At 39.1% G+C, this 15910-nt stretch overlaps 3 protein-coding genes across 8 annotated transcripts; 1 reads left to right on the forward strand and 2 right to left on the reverse strand.

Moving 5' to 3' along the window:
• Nucleotides 1–344: 344 nt before the first annotated feature.
• On the reverse strand, nucleotides 345–8425 carry mier1b (mesoderm induction early response 1b, transcriptional regulator). 3 transcript variants are annotated; one of them, XM_055033278.1, is made up of 13 exons: nucleotides 8394–8425; nucleotides 6706–6730; nucleotides 6405–6553; nucleotides 5497–5679; nucleotides 5194–5323; nucleotides 5046–5113; nucleotides 4880–4952; nucleotides 4607–4758; nucleotides 3068–3149; nucleotides 2663–2757; nucleotides 2330–2376; nucleotides 1832–2007; nucleotides 345–1600 (listed from the first exon to the last, which is right to left on the reverse strand). In XM_055033278.1, the coding sequence occupies exons 1-13, from the start codon at nucleotides 8400–8402 to the stop codon at nucleotides 1278–1280; spliced, it is 1512 nt and encodes a 503-aa protein (XP_054889253.1). In that variant the 5' UTR covers nucleotides 8403–8425; the 3' UTR covers nucleotides 345–1277. The 3 variants fall into 3 exon arrangements, with proteins under 3 accessions (XP_054889253.1, XP_054889252.1, XP_054889251.1); XM_055033277.1 differs by having other exon boundaries at nucleotides 1880–2007; nucleotides 2330–2457; XM_055033276.1 differs by having other exon boundaries at nucleotides 2330–2457.
• A 1226-nt stretch (nucleotides 8426–9651) lies between these two features.
• On the reverse strand, nucleotides 9652–11986 carry LOC129361996 (dynein light chain Tctex-type 5-A-like). Of its 4 annotated transcripts, none has more exons than XM_055033286.1 (5): nucleotides 11903–11986; nucleotides 11384–11529; nucleotides 11192–11274; nucleotides 10342–10466; nucleotides 9652–10255 (listed from the first exon to the last, which is right to left on the reverse strand). In XM_055033286.1, exons 2-5 carry the CDS (start codon nucleotides 11482–11484, stop codon nucleotides 10052–10054), a joined length of 513 nt encoding a protein of 170 aa, XP_054889261.1. In that variant the 5' UTR covers nucleotides 11485–11529; nucleotides 11903–11986; the 3' UTR covers nucleotides 9652–10051. The 4 variants fall into 4 exon arrangements, with proteins under 4 accessions (XP_054889261.1, XP_054889264.1, XP_054889262.1 ...); XM_055033289.1 differs by having other exon boundaries at nucleotides 11384–11511; nucleotides 11903–11956; XM_055033287.1 differs by having other exon boundaries at nucleotides 11384–11540; nucleotides 11903–11950.
• Nucleotides 11987–13357: 1371 nt separating this feature from the next.
• On the forward strand, nucleotides 13358–15678 carry mgst3a (microsomal glutathione S-transferase 3a). The gene is made up of 6 exons (XM_055033290.1): nucleotides 13358–13488; nucleotides 13766–13892; nucleotides 14027–14100; nucleotides 14208–14265; nucleotides 14368–14440; nucleotides 15166–15678. Exons 2-6 carry the CDS (start codon nucleotides 13776–13778, stop codon nucleotides 15303–15305), a joined length of 462 nt encoding a protein of 153 aa, XP_054889265.1. The 5' UTR covers nucleotides 13358–13488; nucleotides 13766–13775; the 3' UTR covers nucleotides 15306–15678.
• Nucleotides 15679–15910: the final 232 nt, after the last annotated feature.

The raw sequence follows: 15910 nt of genomic DNA on the forward strand, positions 1-15910 counted from the left end.
CTGCTATTAGTGACTGAAACGATTTTTCATTGGTTGGAAACACAGATTGTTCCTGTGATTGGTGAATGTCACCATACATGCGCTAAGATATTCCGCTCAACACTCTTCAGTGTGGATGCTATTGCTGAGTGAAGAAGATTGAAGGTTTTTGTATTGTCACAAATAAAAGCTCTAAAAGAATAAAAAATAAAAACTGGACTCTGCTGAACTCTAGATTAGCAGGTTAATGATTTGCAAAAACATGATTAGAAAATGACCTGAAATTCTGACTCACTAATGAGGGAGAGCTTATTTCAAAAAGGTGACAACTACAAACTTTTATATCAGAGGAGAAAGGAAATGGCTGATTTTTATTTTTTTAATTTTTATTACATCCATCAGAAAATAATCAGCAGTTTGTCAGCAAGGAAAAAAAAAAAAAGCGCAGTGTACAAGGAAGACCGAAGAAAAGCAACATGAAAGGAGAAAAATATGCACCAACTGCTTATTAAAGGTAAGAAAACTTTACAAACTTTACATGAGCGGTCACAAACATTCTGTCTAGTAAAAACAAAGTGTTGAGCAAAGCAGACTATAAAAATTGAAAAAAAAAAAAAAAAAACATATGCAGAGATCTACATGATAATACAGGACATCACTGATGTCAGCTGCTTTTCACAAACAAACCTGCAGGGGGACAGACCCGTGGGTTTATTCAGCAGACTCAAACAGCTGTGGGGGGTGGGGGGTTCTGCTGGGGGGAGTTTGGGGTGAGTCGCTCCTCAAACAGGAGAAACGTACAATCAAAGTGCAACAACAGCCAGCTGGAGACACGCCAGCATTTCCATCAAACCCTCAACAACAAACGAATGGCTTGAACACCAAGAACCCATATCATTAGAGCTTTTTATTTTTGGTTAGAAAATATAAATATCTCTTGTGTAGAAAAATATCACAGATGATTTGTTTTATTTAAGTACAAATAGAAAAAAACAGAAAAAGAAAAGAGAATTCTTGGCAAAATTTTGACAAGTCTCCAAACTGGGAGTGGAGACGATGAGGAAAACGTGTCTTTTGGGACGTGGCGGAGCAGACGGGCTTTTCATCAACCTTTGGCCTTCCTAAAGTGAGTCTTTTAAGAGATTCTGTGCTCACAGCTCAACGAAGCTTCATCGTCTTTGTCCTCTGCTCCACTAAACTAGCCATTTATGGAGAAACTGAGGGGCAGTGGGGAAAGAGGAAAAACGTCACCCCAAAAACGGTGTGTTATTAACGAACAACGGCAGTCCTGAACGTTGTTAGTCTTCGTGTGTTCTGGATGGATCGGCTTCGCTCTGACTCAGAGGCTCTGCTTCAGTCCTGCATCTTTTGGCCGGTCTGTCCTGTGCCACGGCCGCCTCCACCGCCGCCGCAGCCGGTTTGTGGTCCAGCAGGAGCTCCAGAGAGCCGTTTCTGTCGTGGTTGGGCGCGCTGACTTGGCCGCAGCCATTGGAGTTGTTGTCTGGAATCGAGAGGAGCGGCTCCGCTTCTGGGTGAGACGGGCCGTTGGACTGGACGCCCTCGACCTTCACTTGGGTCGAGTCGGGCAACTGAGATGGGTCCAACGGATGACCCGCGACGCCTTCAGGAGAAGAAGAAGAAATTGATTTTTCTTTTCCCCAACAATCGAAACTATATTTGCTTATTTTTTGTTAAAATATTTTTGAAAAAAAATTAACCACTTGGAACTTAAGATCAATTTTGCCCTCGTTTAAAGGAGTCTGACTTCTTAGTGTGGATAATATTGTTCAGAATGAAAGAAGAATGATTAATAAATGAACTTCTAAAAACTGTCGGTCAAGCTGTAACTTACTGAAACTCTTCCCTTGGTTTGCGCCTGAAAGCCGTGGTTTTTCCTCACCGTTCTGACTGCTGCTGTCTTCCCTCTCAGAGTGGCTGGCGCTGCTGCTGGACGTGGTGGGCGGAGGCGACGCCGCCCTGCTGGACGTCACGCTCTCTGTCTCGTCCAATAATCTGTCCATATAGTCCCTGAAACACACCAGCACATGGGCCTTACACACACCTGACTGACAGCAGAGCTTCCATATTTACACATTATACACACCAAGACTTATTTTCAGAAACTTGTTACAGAGTCTTCCAAACATTTAAATGTCCCTCATATTTTCTTACATTAAAACCACAAACTTTAATGCGGCAACATCCCAACAAATGTGGAAGCTTCTTAGTATTTACATTTAAAATCGTAAAATTTCATTTTCAATAACAAAAGCAAAAAGCTCTGAATCAGAAAATCACACGTTTTGAGCTGATGTTTGCGTTAGAACGGTTCCTCTGAAAGCAGACTTACGTGACACCAGGGTGAAGGTTGTATTTCCTTTTTCCTAGTCTGGTTTGCTGTGCAAAGAAATCATAACGCTCAGATTTCTTCCACATGTAATAAAAGGCCACACATTCTCCTACAGACCTAGTTCTCACCTGAAAGATTTCAATCAGTAGAAATAATAATTATTATTATTATAATCGTCCAAAGAGGTACAAATGAAACACAAGACATGATGAATTAGAAGCCTGAGAAATTTCAGTATGTCTACACAGAAGAAAATTTAAATTGTTTAAAGAAAACAACACACACAAAAAAATAAATACAATAATGACTGATTAATTAGAAAACATGTCTCACCTTATTGGCCTGTATTAAATGAAAGTCTTTCCCATAAGCTCGTAGTCCTTGTTCAAAGTTTCTACATTCCTCTTCAGTCCAAACTGATATCTCCTCTGTTAAAGAGAGTCTGAGTGTTACATCTGAAAAGGAGCATTTATCTCAAAGTGTTTTGGCATCAAGACAACAACAAAAAGCCAAGTGAGCTTTCCCAGCATGCCGTTCAAAGCCAAAGGGGCGTGGCTTTCCACCAGCAGCATTCAGCTGAGCAACGTAAGAGGCGGATTCCTGATTAATCGCGATTAATCGGTTATTGAGCTGCTAGTCTAATGATCGTTAACCGGAGGATACGGACTCAAAATAAGCAATCTGCTGAAAAAGCAAACTAAATCAAACTAAATATAAATCTGTAAAGGAGTGGCTCACCTCGAGCTGCTTTTACATTAAACCTTAGTCTTCTTAGAGCTTCCTCTGTGTCAAAGTCACATTTCACCAGTTCATACAAAGCCTAGAGGAAAGAGAATGAAATTTAGATCAATCACATTAAAATAAATAATTATCATTTAAACCAATCAGGCGAAGGGATTAAGAGTAGCTGTGTTTCCATTGACCAAATAGACACGTTGCATATTATGGTCGACATCCACATGTGCACAATGCTGGAGGGCAAAAAGAAATGATTCTGCCGCCATAGAACAATTCTGTTAGCAAAATGAAGCCTGGAGATGTCGGCAACACAGGAGATGGAAAAAACCATGCAGGAAAAATACTAAAGAATAACTCAAAATTACGCATGTGTTTGTTTTTTTTCTTGCTCCCTGCAGTGGCTACACAGACTCAGCATCGCAACTGACAACAGTGCAACAGTGTCTAGGATTTAATCACAGAAACCATGCAGACATTTCCCACTCAGAGAACAGAACATTCAGTGTGATACAGTGTTGCGTTTTTAGGTTTGACGTTTATTTTGCGATTAATTACAACAGTAGCTAATCTACCATAGCGATAACGATCACAAATCGACACTACAGATTCTCTGTCAGAGTTCGTTTTTACATTGCCGTTATTATTATTATTTTAACTTCACCAAAACCAGTGTTTCTCAATTCCAGTCGTCACAGCCCCCCTGCCCTGCATGTTTTAGGCGTTTCCCTTCTGGGTTGAATATGTGGGTGATTGACAGGATTCTGCAGCACTTGATGCTCATGAGGTCATTTGAATCAGCTGTTCTGGAATAGAGGTTCATCTAAAACACGCAGAGCAGGAGGGCCTGAGGCCTGGAAGTGGGAACTGTTGACCAAAACACACCAAATTCCACAGCACATCTACATGTGAATGTTGTCAAAGTCAAGCTAGCGTTGCTGACCTACACTCTTCTTTTTTTTATGAAAGCTTTCTCCTGACCTTGTTATCTACTTGTTACAGTGTTGACAATTAGGAGCAAAGCACCATCATGTGCACATTTAATATTTAGCATGTTATGTTGACAACTTCTCAGCTGAAACCAGCGACGTTAACAGTCAGCAAGCAGTGTTTAGCGGGATCATGCTGCATAATGTGGTATTTCAAAAATAAATTAGCTTAGTAGAAACACGCCAGTTAAGTTTTGGCGCCAGGACGGTGTTTATTGGGCTGTATCCAATCAGTTTATTTCACTGCAAAAGAAATACTTTTTTCGCATCACAGGAAACACATTTGTGCCACTGGCATAAACCACAAAGAAGACAACAGGAAGTAGTCGGAAGCTGATGTTTTTTTTAATGAATTATGTGTGAACAAAAGTATTTACATGTGGTTTTGACTAAATTTTTTTATTTAATGGAAACTCTGCAAAAGTTTTCTTTATTAACAAAATATCAGCAAAGTTTTGCGCACATTTGTAATGGAAGCCAAGCTACTGACACCTGCTAATGCTAATGTTATGGCTGATGGGTGTCTATGAAGCTGTAGCTCTGGTGGCTTCACCTGTTCGTTGTCTTTGATGTGAGAACCCTCTGGGATTGCGTCCACTCCTTTCTCCTCTCCAGTTCGCCTCGACGCCTCCGTCAAGAACTCGACAACTTTCCCCTCGGGAACGCAGTCAGGGTTCCACAACAACTGGTCATCGTTTTCATAAACTGCACGGCAGGTTGAAATCAATTAAAAAAAAGAAAAAGAAAATTTGACGATCGACTTTATATCTACAGGAAGTTCAGTAAACACTAAAGTTTAATAATTTCATTCAACCGCAAAGCTTACCTTTCTCGTTTTCTTTGTATTTACACAAACCAACAGGAGTCTCAGCCTGATACATAGAACCCACCATTATCTCCTGTTGGTACAAAAACATGGTTTTGAAAGTTAATACTGATTCTTCAAATCTATCAAAACTAAATTGATAAATGACATGAAACTGCTTGCCTACCTTCTTCCAGTCTTCAGAGGGAACATAGTCCTCATCTTCTTCTGACTCCTCTTCTGCGTCATGACTACCTAAGAGACGACACGATGCTTTTAAATTCAAACATGACCAGATAATGTCGCAAAAACCAGGAGGGCGGATCGGCTCGTACTTTCAAAGTACTTGAGTTTCTGAGGGCGAATGAGTTCTGCCGTGCCGAGTGACCGGACTGAGCGCGTGCGACCGTCAGAAGTGGTCTGGGAATCGCTGCCTTGTTCTGATGAAGTCTTGAAATCTTCGCCCTAAAAAAAAAAAGCTGGAATTAAACTGAAAACCTTCTGCATCACATAACATGTCAAGACATTTCAACACTTTACAATAGTTCAGACTATAAATGTGTCAGACGGTTCATTTTGAAAACAGTCATTTTTCAGATAGAGCTTAAAAATACAGAGTCGTTGGCTTCAACAAATACCTCCGTTTTCTTCAGCTCTCCGGTGCTTCTGCTGCTTTCATCAGGATCAAGGTCCTCTTCTTCATCCTCTTCCTCCTCATCCTCTTCCTCTGGCTCCTCATCTTCCTCCTCCTCTTCCTCTGCAGGCGATCTGTTCGCATAGCCATAGAGACTCAGCAGCTCATGTATGGGCATCTCCCCCTCCTGTGAAAAAAGAAAAAAAAAAAGATATGAATAATTATACATATGAGTTTTAAAAAGAACTATGTTGATGTAATGTCCAAATGTTAGCACAGATATATTTATGGTTCATTCTCAATTTAAGGAGGCACCAAAATATTACAGAGAAATAATGAGTAAAATGTACTTTAAACAATAATTTCATTATTTTCACCCAGATATTAAAACGTTTTGTAACGTCAGTAACAGAGTGTGTAGCGTACTGGAAATTAGCATCATAATTATGAATTCAACCCAATTCAAACATACCTTACATTGAGTTAAATTAAAATGAATTAGTATTTTAAAAATTATAATACCAATCAATTATTTAAATTAATTATTCAATAAAATTATTAAAACATAACAGCAGTGTGGTGCAGGCAGCACAATGTACAAATACAAAAGCAGTGATGTATTTATAATTATATTATAATTTCATATATATATATGTATATATATATGAAATTATATATATATATATTGATTTATTTATTTATTTATTTGTTTAGGATTAATGTCCAAGATGAAACTAACATGCACGGCTAACTTAATATGTAACATTATTGTGAATATGATTCTGATCTTAATCACTCACCTGGTTAAATTTTAGTTAAATAAATGAATGAATGCAGCATTATTATTATCATTATTTCTTTTTTACAATAATGACAACTAATAGAAACACGAGAGCCGAGCGTCACACCAACCCGTGCCAGGTCTTCGATCTCGTTGGAGTTGGTCTCGTCTGTTGCCTCCAGCATTTCCTCCTCCTCTAGGGTTCGCTCATCATCAAAGTCGTGAACAAGCATGTCGGCTGACGGATCAAAATCATGGTCGTCGGAACCTGCTGAGCCTCCTGCAAATGTTCAAGGTCGCAGACAATGTCAAACCGGAGCAAATTCTCCTCACGCAAATCGTTAAGTGTAATACCGCACATCAAATTGGAAATAATACTGATATGTATCAATGTAACTTGTAGTTATTTCAAGGAAAAGGATTTAAAGCTACCTGGGCTCGAATTCCCGAGGGAGGGCTAAAAAACAGGGAGAGGTGTGTCAAAAAGTTAGGAGGACAAAAACAAGAAACACATCCAACAAATCTGCAGAATTGAGAGTTAAACACAAAAAACACACATGGAGAACAACTTTGTATCTCAATTAGGGCTGAAATGATTCCTTGTGTGATTTCAGTGCCTCGGATATTAAAATTTCTCTAGGAAAATTGGTCTGCCTTGAAGCTTCGTCAAGTTAGTGACACGGTATTTAATGCAACCTGTTCTGGCCGGGTTATTATTTGTGTTGCGCAGCACTCCCACTTTGCCACACACCTTTTGGCAAAAACCCCCTAAAAAATGATGTCCTAAAAATAAAATGCACTTGCTATTTCAAATGCTACAAAACATAAAAAGAAGTGCCATAAAATTGCACTTTAGAAAATACAAAATATTTATTTGATCTGAAATTGGCTGGAAAAACTAATTACTACATAAAACCCATATCTTGTGATAGGGTGCACTTCTGTACTTTGTGGATTGAAAAAGGGTGACCTAAGCTATATTTTAAGAGTAAAGTAAATATGATGCAGTTTATTTTAACAGATTGAAAAAAAAAGTGGACTTCTGCATATTTTGATTTATCAAATACAACTATCATATCATAGCAATAATAGTATTTTCCTGTTGCATTAATCCTAAATTTAATCTTGTCTATTAGTATTTGAAGTTCAGCTAAAGTTTATGATTAATTGAGTCATTTTTTAAGAGAAATACTGTTTATTTAGTCGTTTCAAGATTGCTGACATAGACTTCAGCAATCTTGGTCAATCTCTGGTTTTAAGCAAAGTTTCGAAGACTTCAAATAATTAGTCGAATAGCATTGCTTTTGAGAGCCGCGTCAGCCGATAAACAAAGCCAAAACAACAAAAAGAAGAGACCTCAAATTACAGCAATGTGTTTTAAATTACCCAAACAACCCCCCGCCCCGGAAAACTCCAGTAGGACAGCATACACAGGCTGCTCTGACTGTGGGAGGTCCGCGGACTCCGAAAAAGCGCGCCTGCCGCTAAACCCTAAAAGCTCACTGCCAACTCAATGAGACACTAAACAAAGGCTACTGTGGCCGCTTCCTGCGAGGAAAATGTAGCGCAACCCAACATACGGCACAACAGACTGAACGTCACAACTGCAACGGCGACCATACGCCAGATTAAACCACCGGTTTGTTCTGACAGGACGCCGCTTGACTGCGCTCATTTTCTCGACTCGCTCACTTCAATACAAGTTGCAAGCTAGTTATTTCTCCTTCACAGAAACCCGCTAAGACGCCTTAATTTAGCTGGCTGTTCACAGCCAGCGAATGGGAATTGAGTTCGAGCCCACAAATGACAGGAAAACACGGACAAATGTCCAGTTAACAGCTGTTCACGCGAGGATAAATATCCCGAGCGAACCGCGAAGTAACAAACACCGCAGCTACCTTCCAGTCCGTCGGGGCTAGCGCAGCTAATGCTAGCTAAAGCCGAACTTTCTACAACATTCTGGACTCAAACAAGTAACTGCTATCGAGCAGGCCGGCAAGCTGCTGCTTAATTGTGTTTAAAACTGTCAAAACACAATGACTACATGCACATTCAGTTGAACAAACTATCAGGAAATATGAAAGACATTTTTTTTCTGACTATTTATTTCACTTTCTTACCTCCGCCATATTTGCGATCCTGCTGGGTGACGTCAGAGGTCACCGTCTATACCCGGATGCGGAGCTCCGCCCACTTCCCTCCCCCCAATATCGAGAACCAAAGTAAAAGAGGTGAAAAAGCCGAACGGTCTTTGTTTTGATTGGGGGTTTTTTCACAGCGGACCTCACCCACAACTATAGCCATTTATATAATGCTCTGTCCCAACATTAGTTAATAATACGAATTTAAGGATACTGGCTTCATTATAAAGATGTGAAAATAGAGCTTTTCATTTGCAGGTAAACCGCTGCAGAGCTTTGGAAAAGCGTCACCACGCTCAGTGAACACCAGCACGCGCTCATCTGATAAGTAAATGTAGGTGGTAGACCTAGTACGTGCTCACGTGCACGTAGATCAGGTAATATGAGATCAGAGGCCACTACTGCTGTGCATAATAAAAAAAAAAAAGACAATTACTGAAAAAACTAAAAATCTAGCATTAGAAAAAAATTTGTATTTGACTTTTTTTCAGTGCAAGTAAACATGAGCCTCTGCAACCAGGTTGTTTATATATATATATATATATATATATATATATATATATATATATATATATATATATATATATCTATATATATATATATAACTATTTATTTATATATATATATATAACTATTTAATGACAGCAAAAATTGCGCAATTTCTTTTTCAGATCGTTCCTTTGCTTGACTGTAAAATCTTTGATCGGGAGACCCTCGTCATCGTTTCTTCTTCTGTGGTCTTCTTAAATTGTTTGCGGCCCTTTTGTCATGTTATCCTGCAGGAAAGTCGGTGTTGCTTTTTATTATTAATTATTTTTTTAAATCTAAATACATACAGTTACTTATAGATTTATTATGTTAGTTTAATAAATCTGACATCTAACATTGTAATATATAAATCCACTCTTTAATGTGCATGCTTAAGTAAATTAACGCTTCTAAAGTAGCAGTAATTAACTTAATTTTTTCTATGTCCTTTAGTCTTGTGTAGGACTTGGAGCAAGCAGCCTGTAACATGGTTGTATTATATTTATATTGTTTGCTTCATAACTTGTACAGAAAGCAGCCACCTCGCCGAGCCATCCATTTGGTGGCCATCAGCTAACTCTTCAGCAGCAAAATCTCTGCATTCTTCTTTTTGCGAAATTGAGCGTATATCTGTCATCTTTACAGAGTGATGGAAATTTATAACCAAGCAGGTAGAGAGAAAGATTGAGAAAGTTGCAACTTTGTCTTTCAAGTATTTTATTTTACGGCGGTCAAGCGTCCAAGGGCTCTGAACACAACAAAATTAGAAAGGTCAGAGCAACACCTCACAGATGCCTCTGTTTTATATACACATTCCATGTAAGAACACTGTTCTGTACAGAAGTTGCAACATCGGCCTATTTGGTCTGGCTCTAATCAGTCCTTGCATTTTGTAGCTTTTATCCTACAAGAAAAACGTCCTTGGCAGAATACTGGAAGATTCTGCAACAGCTTCAGCATTGAAAAAAGGAGAAACACATGGTAAGTGACTTCTGATAACACAAACTACTATATACAGACAGTCACGTACTGAAGAATTTCTACTTCAAAGTGTTTGCTCAAAAATAAAGCATTTGGCAAAGAGACAACTTGACCTGACGGGTTCTACTTTACTCAAAGTAGAGCCCGTACACGGTGGCGCTGCAAAACAGAGAGGTGTTCTTGAAGGAGTGGGACACAAAGGTGTCGACGTTTGGATCCCACAGACAGCGGCTGCTGATCTGCAACCCCTGACCGTTGAGCTGGCCAATGTGGACCAGGATGACGTTTTTGAACCTGGGTATCATGAGGTCCTTCACACGGGTCCTTATCACCTTCAACAAGGTCAGAAAGAAAGCGTTCTGATTTCGGCGGATGTCCTGATGGAATCAAAAAATAAGGCGGCTGCGTTTTCACCTACTTCACAGAGAGTTAGGGTCATTTCTCGAGAGAGCAGTGGATCGTAATCCATTTCTTGGAGGTGATGGGTGATTTCTTCCTTCAGTATGTGTGAAACAGTAGTGATAGGGAATGGTTTAGAAGGACCTATAGACCAAAACAAAAAACAGGACAAAAATAAAAACTGCTGATTAAGCATTCATTCAATATCCTCATCATTATATGGATCCCAGGGAATTTATTGGTGAGAAAATAACACATATGCAAAACATAATGTTCAAAACTAACTTCATTCTAAAAATGTTAACATCTTGTTTTTGGTGACCAATGCTACGAAAGCATTTAAAGCTGGGAAAGCACCATTATCTCCTTAAGATCCATTTTTCCTAACAATGTGAAACTCATTATAATGAAAACATTTCTCAACATGCGTAGGTTGCTTGGTTAACGCTTCCATAAAATGGTGCCTAAACCCATAAATTAGAAATAGACGGAAGATGTTAATTCAAATATTATTCCGCTTCGTCCAGTAGAGAATAATAAGGGTGACATGTTTACTAAGGTTGTATTATTAATAAACAATAGGACTTTTACTGAGGCATATGTTTGTCAGAGATCCTGTTTGGTAAGAGTTTTAGTTTGTATGCAGTTTTAGTTTTGACAAACTGTTTGCCTACACACTGTCTCTGGTTTGACTTCCATTAATTGTGGTTAAACCTGTCAATAAACCCAAATGTTTACAAATTCTTCCCATTATAACTATTGTAGTCTAGCTGTCATGTCAAAAGCTAAGCATCTACGATTATCAGACACGGTACACAGGATTCAGATTAGCTGATGGTGATGGTCTTTAAATTTGAATGTTTGCTTACCCAGTTGGTAAGAATTTGGAATCACGGCAGCTGCAGGATGATCTTCATGGGCCACATGCTCGTCCACATGCGCACTGGCAGGCCTGAACATGATGGATCAGATAGAGAAAACAGAGAATAGACACATTATAAGTGTCTGACAGGAGAAGCCTTCAATTTGATCAGGCAGAACAGACTTGGATGGATACTTACTCTTTAATCCGGCCAGCTTTTTCTTTGGCTCTGGGTCCCTCCGTGGGAAGCTTCACTTTCTTCTCTGCTTTTTGTGGCTTGTCCTTAACTTGTTCAGACATCGCTGCTTTTCCTTCCCTTTAGCTTCCCTTCCAATTCAAGATAACCTGAAATGTTGCTATGAGTAAGCTAGCGTAAGCTAGTTTCTGCATTGCATTGAATATGGCTCCATATACACGGTTTGAAAGCAACAGGCATATAATATAAACACTTAAAGTGTTTTAATAAAACGAGACGTGTTTCAACAAAACTAAACTGTACTTGAAACAAACAAAAAAAAAAAGGTGAAAAACAATTTTGAGCTCCACTAACCTCAGGAGAGACAGTTTAAGCTTTAAGGTTGTCCATTTAAAAAAACAACAACTGTTTGCTTATTCAAAGTTTAGTGAAATGTTGAAGGTTATTTAAATTACTTTTGAAGTTTCATGTATTATAATTATAATACGTGCTACTATACAAGCTCATTTAAAAGGTTTATACCGATTTCTTGAAGTCTTGTTCCAGGTTTAACCAGACGAAGCGACAGAGTCCGCGGTAACCATAGCAACCGTGACTCGTTTGGGCGCAACCAATGGCTGTGAGGTGAAAACGTCACAAGACTGCAGATCCAATGTCGGTCAAATAAATAAATAAATAAATAAATAAATAAATAAATAAATAAATAAATAAATAAATAAATAAATAAAAATAAAATAAAGAAAGAAAGAAAAGGAGAAAAGAAGTCTAAAATACCCAGCCATTTTTGAAGAACTATCCCAACATGTGAGCGTTGTTTCATTCCAGTGCATTCACAGCGCCCTCTGGTGTCATAGCATGAGGTGGTCCACTCGCATACAGCCTATGTAAACAAATGTTTTACACTGTCTTGAAATGAATGGTTGCTTGATGATAATATTAGGAAAGAAAGTAAATTTCTTCCCAGATCGTCAAGCTGCACCATTAAGTGTAAAATCTGGCAAATCTTGTAGATTAGATTTATTATTAAGTGTGTGTGTGTGTGTGTGTGTGTGTGTGTGTGTGTGGGGGGGGGGGGGGGGGGGGGGGTGTGTGTGTGTGTGTGTGTGTGTGTGTGTGTGTGTGTGTGTGTGTGTGTGTGTGTGTGTGTGTAATAATAAATCTAATATTAAATCTACACTTATTCAGCTACATAATAATAAATGTTTTGTTCGGTTTGTCTGGATTTCCTGCTCATGTAGGCATAGAAGGAAATGAAGAAATATCCATGTTAACTAAACAGGTCCTGAAATCAGTTTATATGAACTCAAATGTTCCTTTAAGTAAAAGTGAGGGTGAATCTATTATTCAAAATAAAATCCTTGGTTTTGGTAGGAACAATGGGCTAATCATGACACTGGTAGAGATTTATATAAAATTCAAGACAGTGCGGGGGGATAATAGTTCTATGAATGCAAGGTGGAAAGAAGAGGTCGTCATATCTCGACTTAGAATTGGTCATACTGGACATAATAGTCTTAATTTTCAGGTAAGAAGCTCCTTTTCAGAATAGGAAAACATGAAACAGGGACTTATAGTAATTATTGTAACAGTCGAACACGTCTTATAGAATGTAATAAGTACTCAGAGTAACGTCAGCACTTAAAGCCAATACTAAATAGAGATAAAATAGTATTTTCTATGATAAATCTTTTAGAAAATAAATCAAACTCTGATAAAAATCAATTAATTAGATTTTACAAAAAACAGCACTGGGTTATTTAATCGTATTTAAAGTATATATGTTTGTGTGTGTGTGTGTGTGTGTGAATATATACACATAGATATATATATGTGTGAGTGTGTATGGATGTAAGTGTGCACATTCGTGCATATGAGGTGTGTATTATTTGTTTCCCTCTGAGATGATTGATAAATACACTCCAGCCTGGTAGGGGGCGGTAAATGCATCTTAGGTTGGTTGCCATCCACCAATAAAAGAAAAGAAAAGAAAAAAAACAACAAAAGAAGAAGAAGAAGCGTAAAAAGCGTCGCAGCGCTCGCTCGCTCTGACACCGCAGCGTCTCTACGTCAGGGTCGGACTCAGAGTCAACCCCTCTCCCAGTTTTCAGGTAAGAAGCTCCTAAAACAAAACCTTCGCTTCCTGTCCGCCTCTGGTCATGTTTGCGCTGCGGTTCTTGTTCGACCTTCCACTCGCTTCATTCGTCCTTGCTCGGCCCACTTTCTCTCTTGTTTTCACCGGGTTATGTGAAAGTAAGAGTGGACTGGACGAGTTTGTCTCATCACAAGTCCGTCTGCATGTCTGTGCTGTGAAACAATAAGTCCCAAGTCTCCGGTTCTTCTCCGTGTCTACTTTAGTTTTTAACGCCACTCTGTCACCTCCGCCAGGTCTCGCAGAATGGGAGCGTTTTCTAAGGAGTATGGCTACGTTGTGCTGACTGGTGTCGCCAGCATGATCATGATTGGACACCTGGCCATCAATGTGGGAAAAGCCCGGAAGAAGTACAAAGTGAAGGTGAGCCGGAGGGTGATGTCACTTTTTGAGCTGTGCATAAAAGGACAGATCATTGCTGTCCTTTTAGGCCAGATGCCAAGAGAGTAATTTGCTTTTTCTCTCTCTCTTTCTTCCCCTCCCCGCTCCCCCTGCAGTACCCACAGATGTACAGTGATGATCCGGAACATGGACATATCTTCAACTGCATCCAGCGTGCACACCAGAACACGTATGTATCTGCTGCGAATGTAGAGGCAGAAGCCCGCACACACCTTCTGGTTTCACCTGCTGATAAGAGCAGATGAAGGTTAACAATCTCTTATCACCTTTTGACAGGCTGGAGGTTTACCCCCCCTTTCTCTTCTGCCTGGCAGTTGGTGGTTTGCATAGCCCTGTGAGTTTTTTGTTGTTGTTGTTTAACCCAAATGTGGGTGACGCGATCACATCCCAGCGGCTGAAGCCGACACTGATTTGTTTCCTCGTGTGCGTTTCACAGCGTCTAGTGAGCGGGCTGGGAGCAATGTGGATCATTAGCAGGGAGGTGTACGCACATGGATACTCCACTGGAGGTGAGACGAAGCTCATGGGCCTCGGTTTGGAAAGTTACACAGTAAAAATTAAAAAAGAAAAACCCAAAAAACAAATCATAGAAACAAATTTGGTTTATTCAGCCTGTCGTAGGAGAGAGAAGGGAAAAAAAAAAACACGGGTGTAGATTTTTCAAAGTTATATTTTCACCACGTTTTTTTTTACATTTCTAAATGTTCCAAAGTACATATTTAATTCACAAGACAAATGTACAGTTCATTAAATATATGAAAATTTATTTCAAATGAAATGCTTAGTTAGGAGACTAAATATTTAGCTCAAAGTTAAATATTTATTTTTGGTTACTAAATATTTGGTTTAGCAATATTTAGCTCATCAGCTAAATATTAAGCTAGTTAGAAAAACATTTAAGTTGCCTACTTATTAACCTTAATAAGCTATAAATATAGGCCTGAGCTAAACATTTAGCATGAAAAATAAGCATTTAGTTTGAAACTAAATATTTAGTTTGGAACTCTGACATTTCTAAATGTAGGAATAACAAGGTGAGAATATTAAAATGAACACCCACATTTTTTTTTTCTTTACGACAAGATTAATAAATCAAATCATTAATTTTACCCCGTAACCTCATAGACGCTGGGTAGCCGTCCTGCTACTTTTTAAAAAATATATATTTTATTTATTTTTAATTTGCATAATATACCGTGCGCTAAAAATTGTTGTTGCTGTACTTTTATGTCAGATCCCAAGAAGAGGATGAGGGGTGCGTTTGGAAACGTTGCCTTGTTGGGGATGATGCTGACCACTCTGAGCTATGGGGGCCACCTGCTGGGCTGGAGGGGCCCGGGGCGCCTGCGGATGTTCAGGGGTGCATCTTACTAATGAGTGAGACCTGCTGATGTCGGCAATCGGAATTATGTTTTATGGCGACTGCACGTAGTATCCGCTCAACTCTGAACCGCTCAACCAGCTTTGACGGTTGTGTCGAAGCTGGAAAGTAATCCGACTGGTTTTTTTTCTAGATGCAGCCACTCCCATTTGAGATGAGTTCACCTGCATAATGTAATAGCTGAACCCTCATTGTAGAGAATTGTGGCTTTTGTTGTGTAATTTTTGAACCAAAGATGGTCAGTCAGTCGCAACACAACTTCCAATCTGTCTGCATTAAGCCTATGTGATATACATGTTCTGTCGTGATTGCCTCAAGCCAGAATTTCATTCTGGATTTTGTATATTAAAAATCTCTACACTTCTACTTTTTACGCTCTTTAGCTGCAGAAAACACAGCCTTATGAGGTTTACTATAGAAGGTGTGGGGCTGAATGAAAGAATGTGAGGGTGTAGGTGTATGTGTAAAGGGAGCGGCTTTTTTTTTCTTTTTATAAACAGTTATTGTTTAAAGTCCGCCGTGCCGGTTCAGACAGGAGCAATAACTCATTGACTTAATTATCATAATCACTGTTAATACCTGACAAGCAGGTTAAAAC

Source organism: Poeciliopsis prolifica, unplaced genomic scaffold (assembly GCF_027474105.1).
Source record: "Poeciliopsis prolifica strain line A6 unplaced genomic scaffold, Auburn_PproV2 SCAFFOLD008, whole genome shotgun sequence".
Taxonomy (NCBI): domain Eukaryota; kingdom Metazoa; phylum Chordata; class Actinopteri; order Cyprinodontiformes; family Poeciliidae; genus Poeciliopsis; species Poeciliopsis prolifica.

What these genes read in the sequence shown, in the direction of transcription:
- LOC129361996 (XM_055033286.1), bottom strand. Translation starts at nt 11,484, where the DNA reads ATGTCTGAACAAGTTAAGGACAAGCCACAAAAAGCAGAGAAGAAAGTG. An exon ending in AAAGCTGGCCGGATTAAAGA is followed by an intron (nt 11,275 to 11,383) that starts GTAAGTATCCAT and finishes CATCATGTTCAG; the next exon opens with GCCTGCCAGTGCGCATGTGG. An exon ending in TCCAAATTCTTACCAACTGG is followed by an intron (nt 10,467 to 11,191) that starts GTAAGCAAACAT and finishes TTTGGTCTATAG; the next exon opens with GTCCTTCTAAACCATTCCCT.
- mgst3a (XM_055033290.1), top strand. Translation starts at nt 13,776, where the DNA reads ATGGGAGCGTTTTCTAAGGAGTATGGCTACGTTGTGCTGACTGGTGTC. An exon ending in GGAAGAAGTACAAAGTGAAG is followed by an intron (nt 13,893 to 14,026) that starts GTGAGCCGGAGG and finishes CTCCCCCTGCAG; the next exon opens with TACCCACAGATGTACAGTGA. An exon ending in ACATGGATACTCCACTGGAG is followed by an intron (nt 14,441 to 15,165) that starts GTGAGACGAAGC and finishes CTTTTATGTCAG; the next exon opens with ATCCCAAGAAGAGGATGAGG.
- mier1b (XM_055033276.1), bottom strand. An exon ending in CCTCGGGAATTCGAGCCCAG is followed by an intron (nt 6,554 to 6,705) that starts GTAGCTTTAAAT and finishes GAACATTTGCAG; the next exon opens with GAGGCTCAGCAGGTTCCGAC. An exon ending in GAGAGCTGAAGAAAACGGAG is followed by an intron (nt 5,324 to 5,496) that starts GTATTTGTTGAA and finishes TTTTTTTTTTAG; the next exon opens with GGCGAAGATTTCAAGACTTC.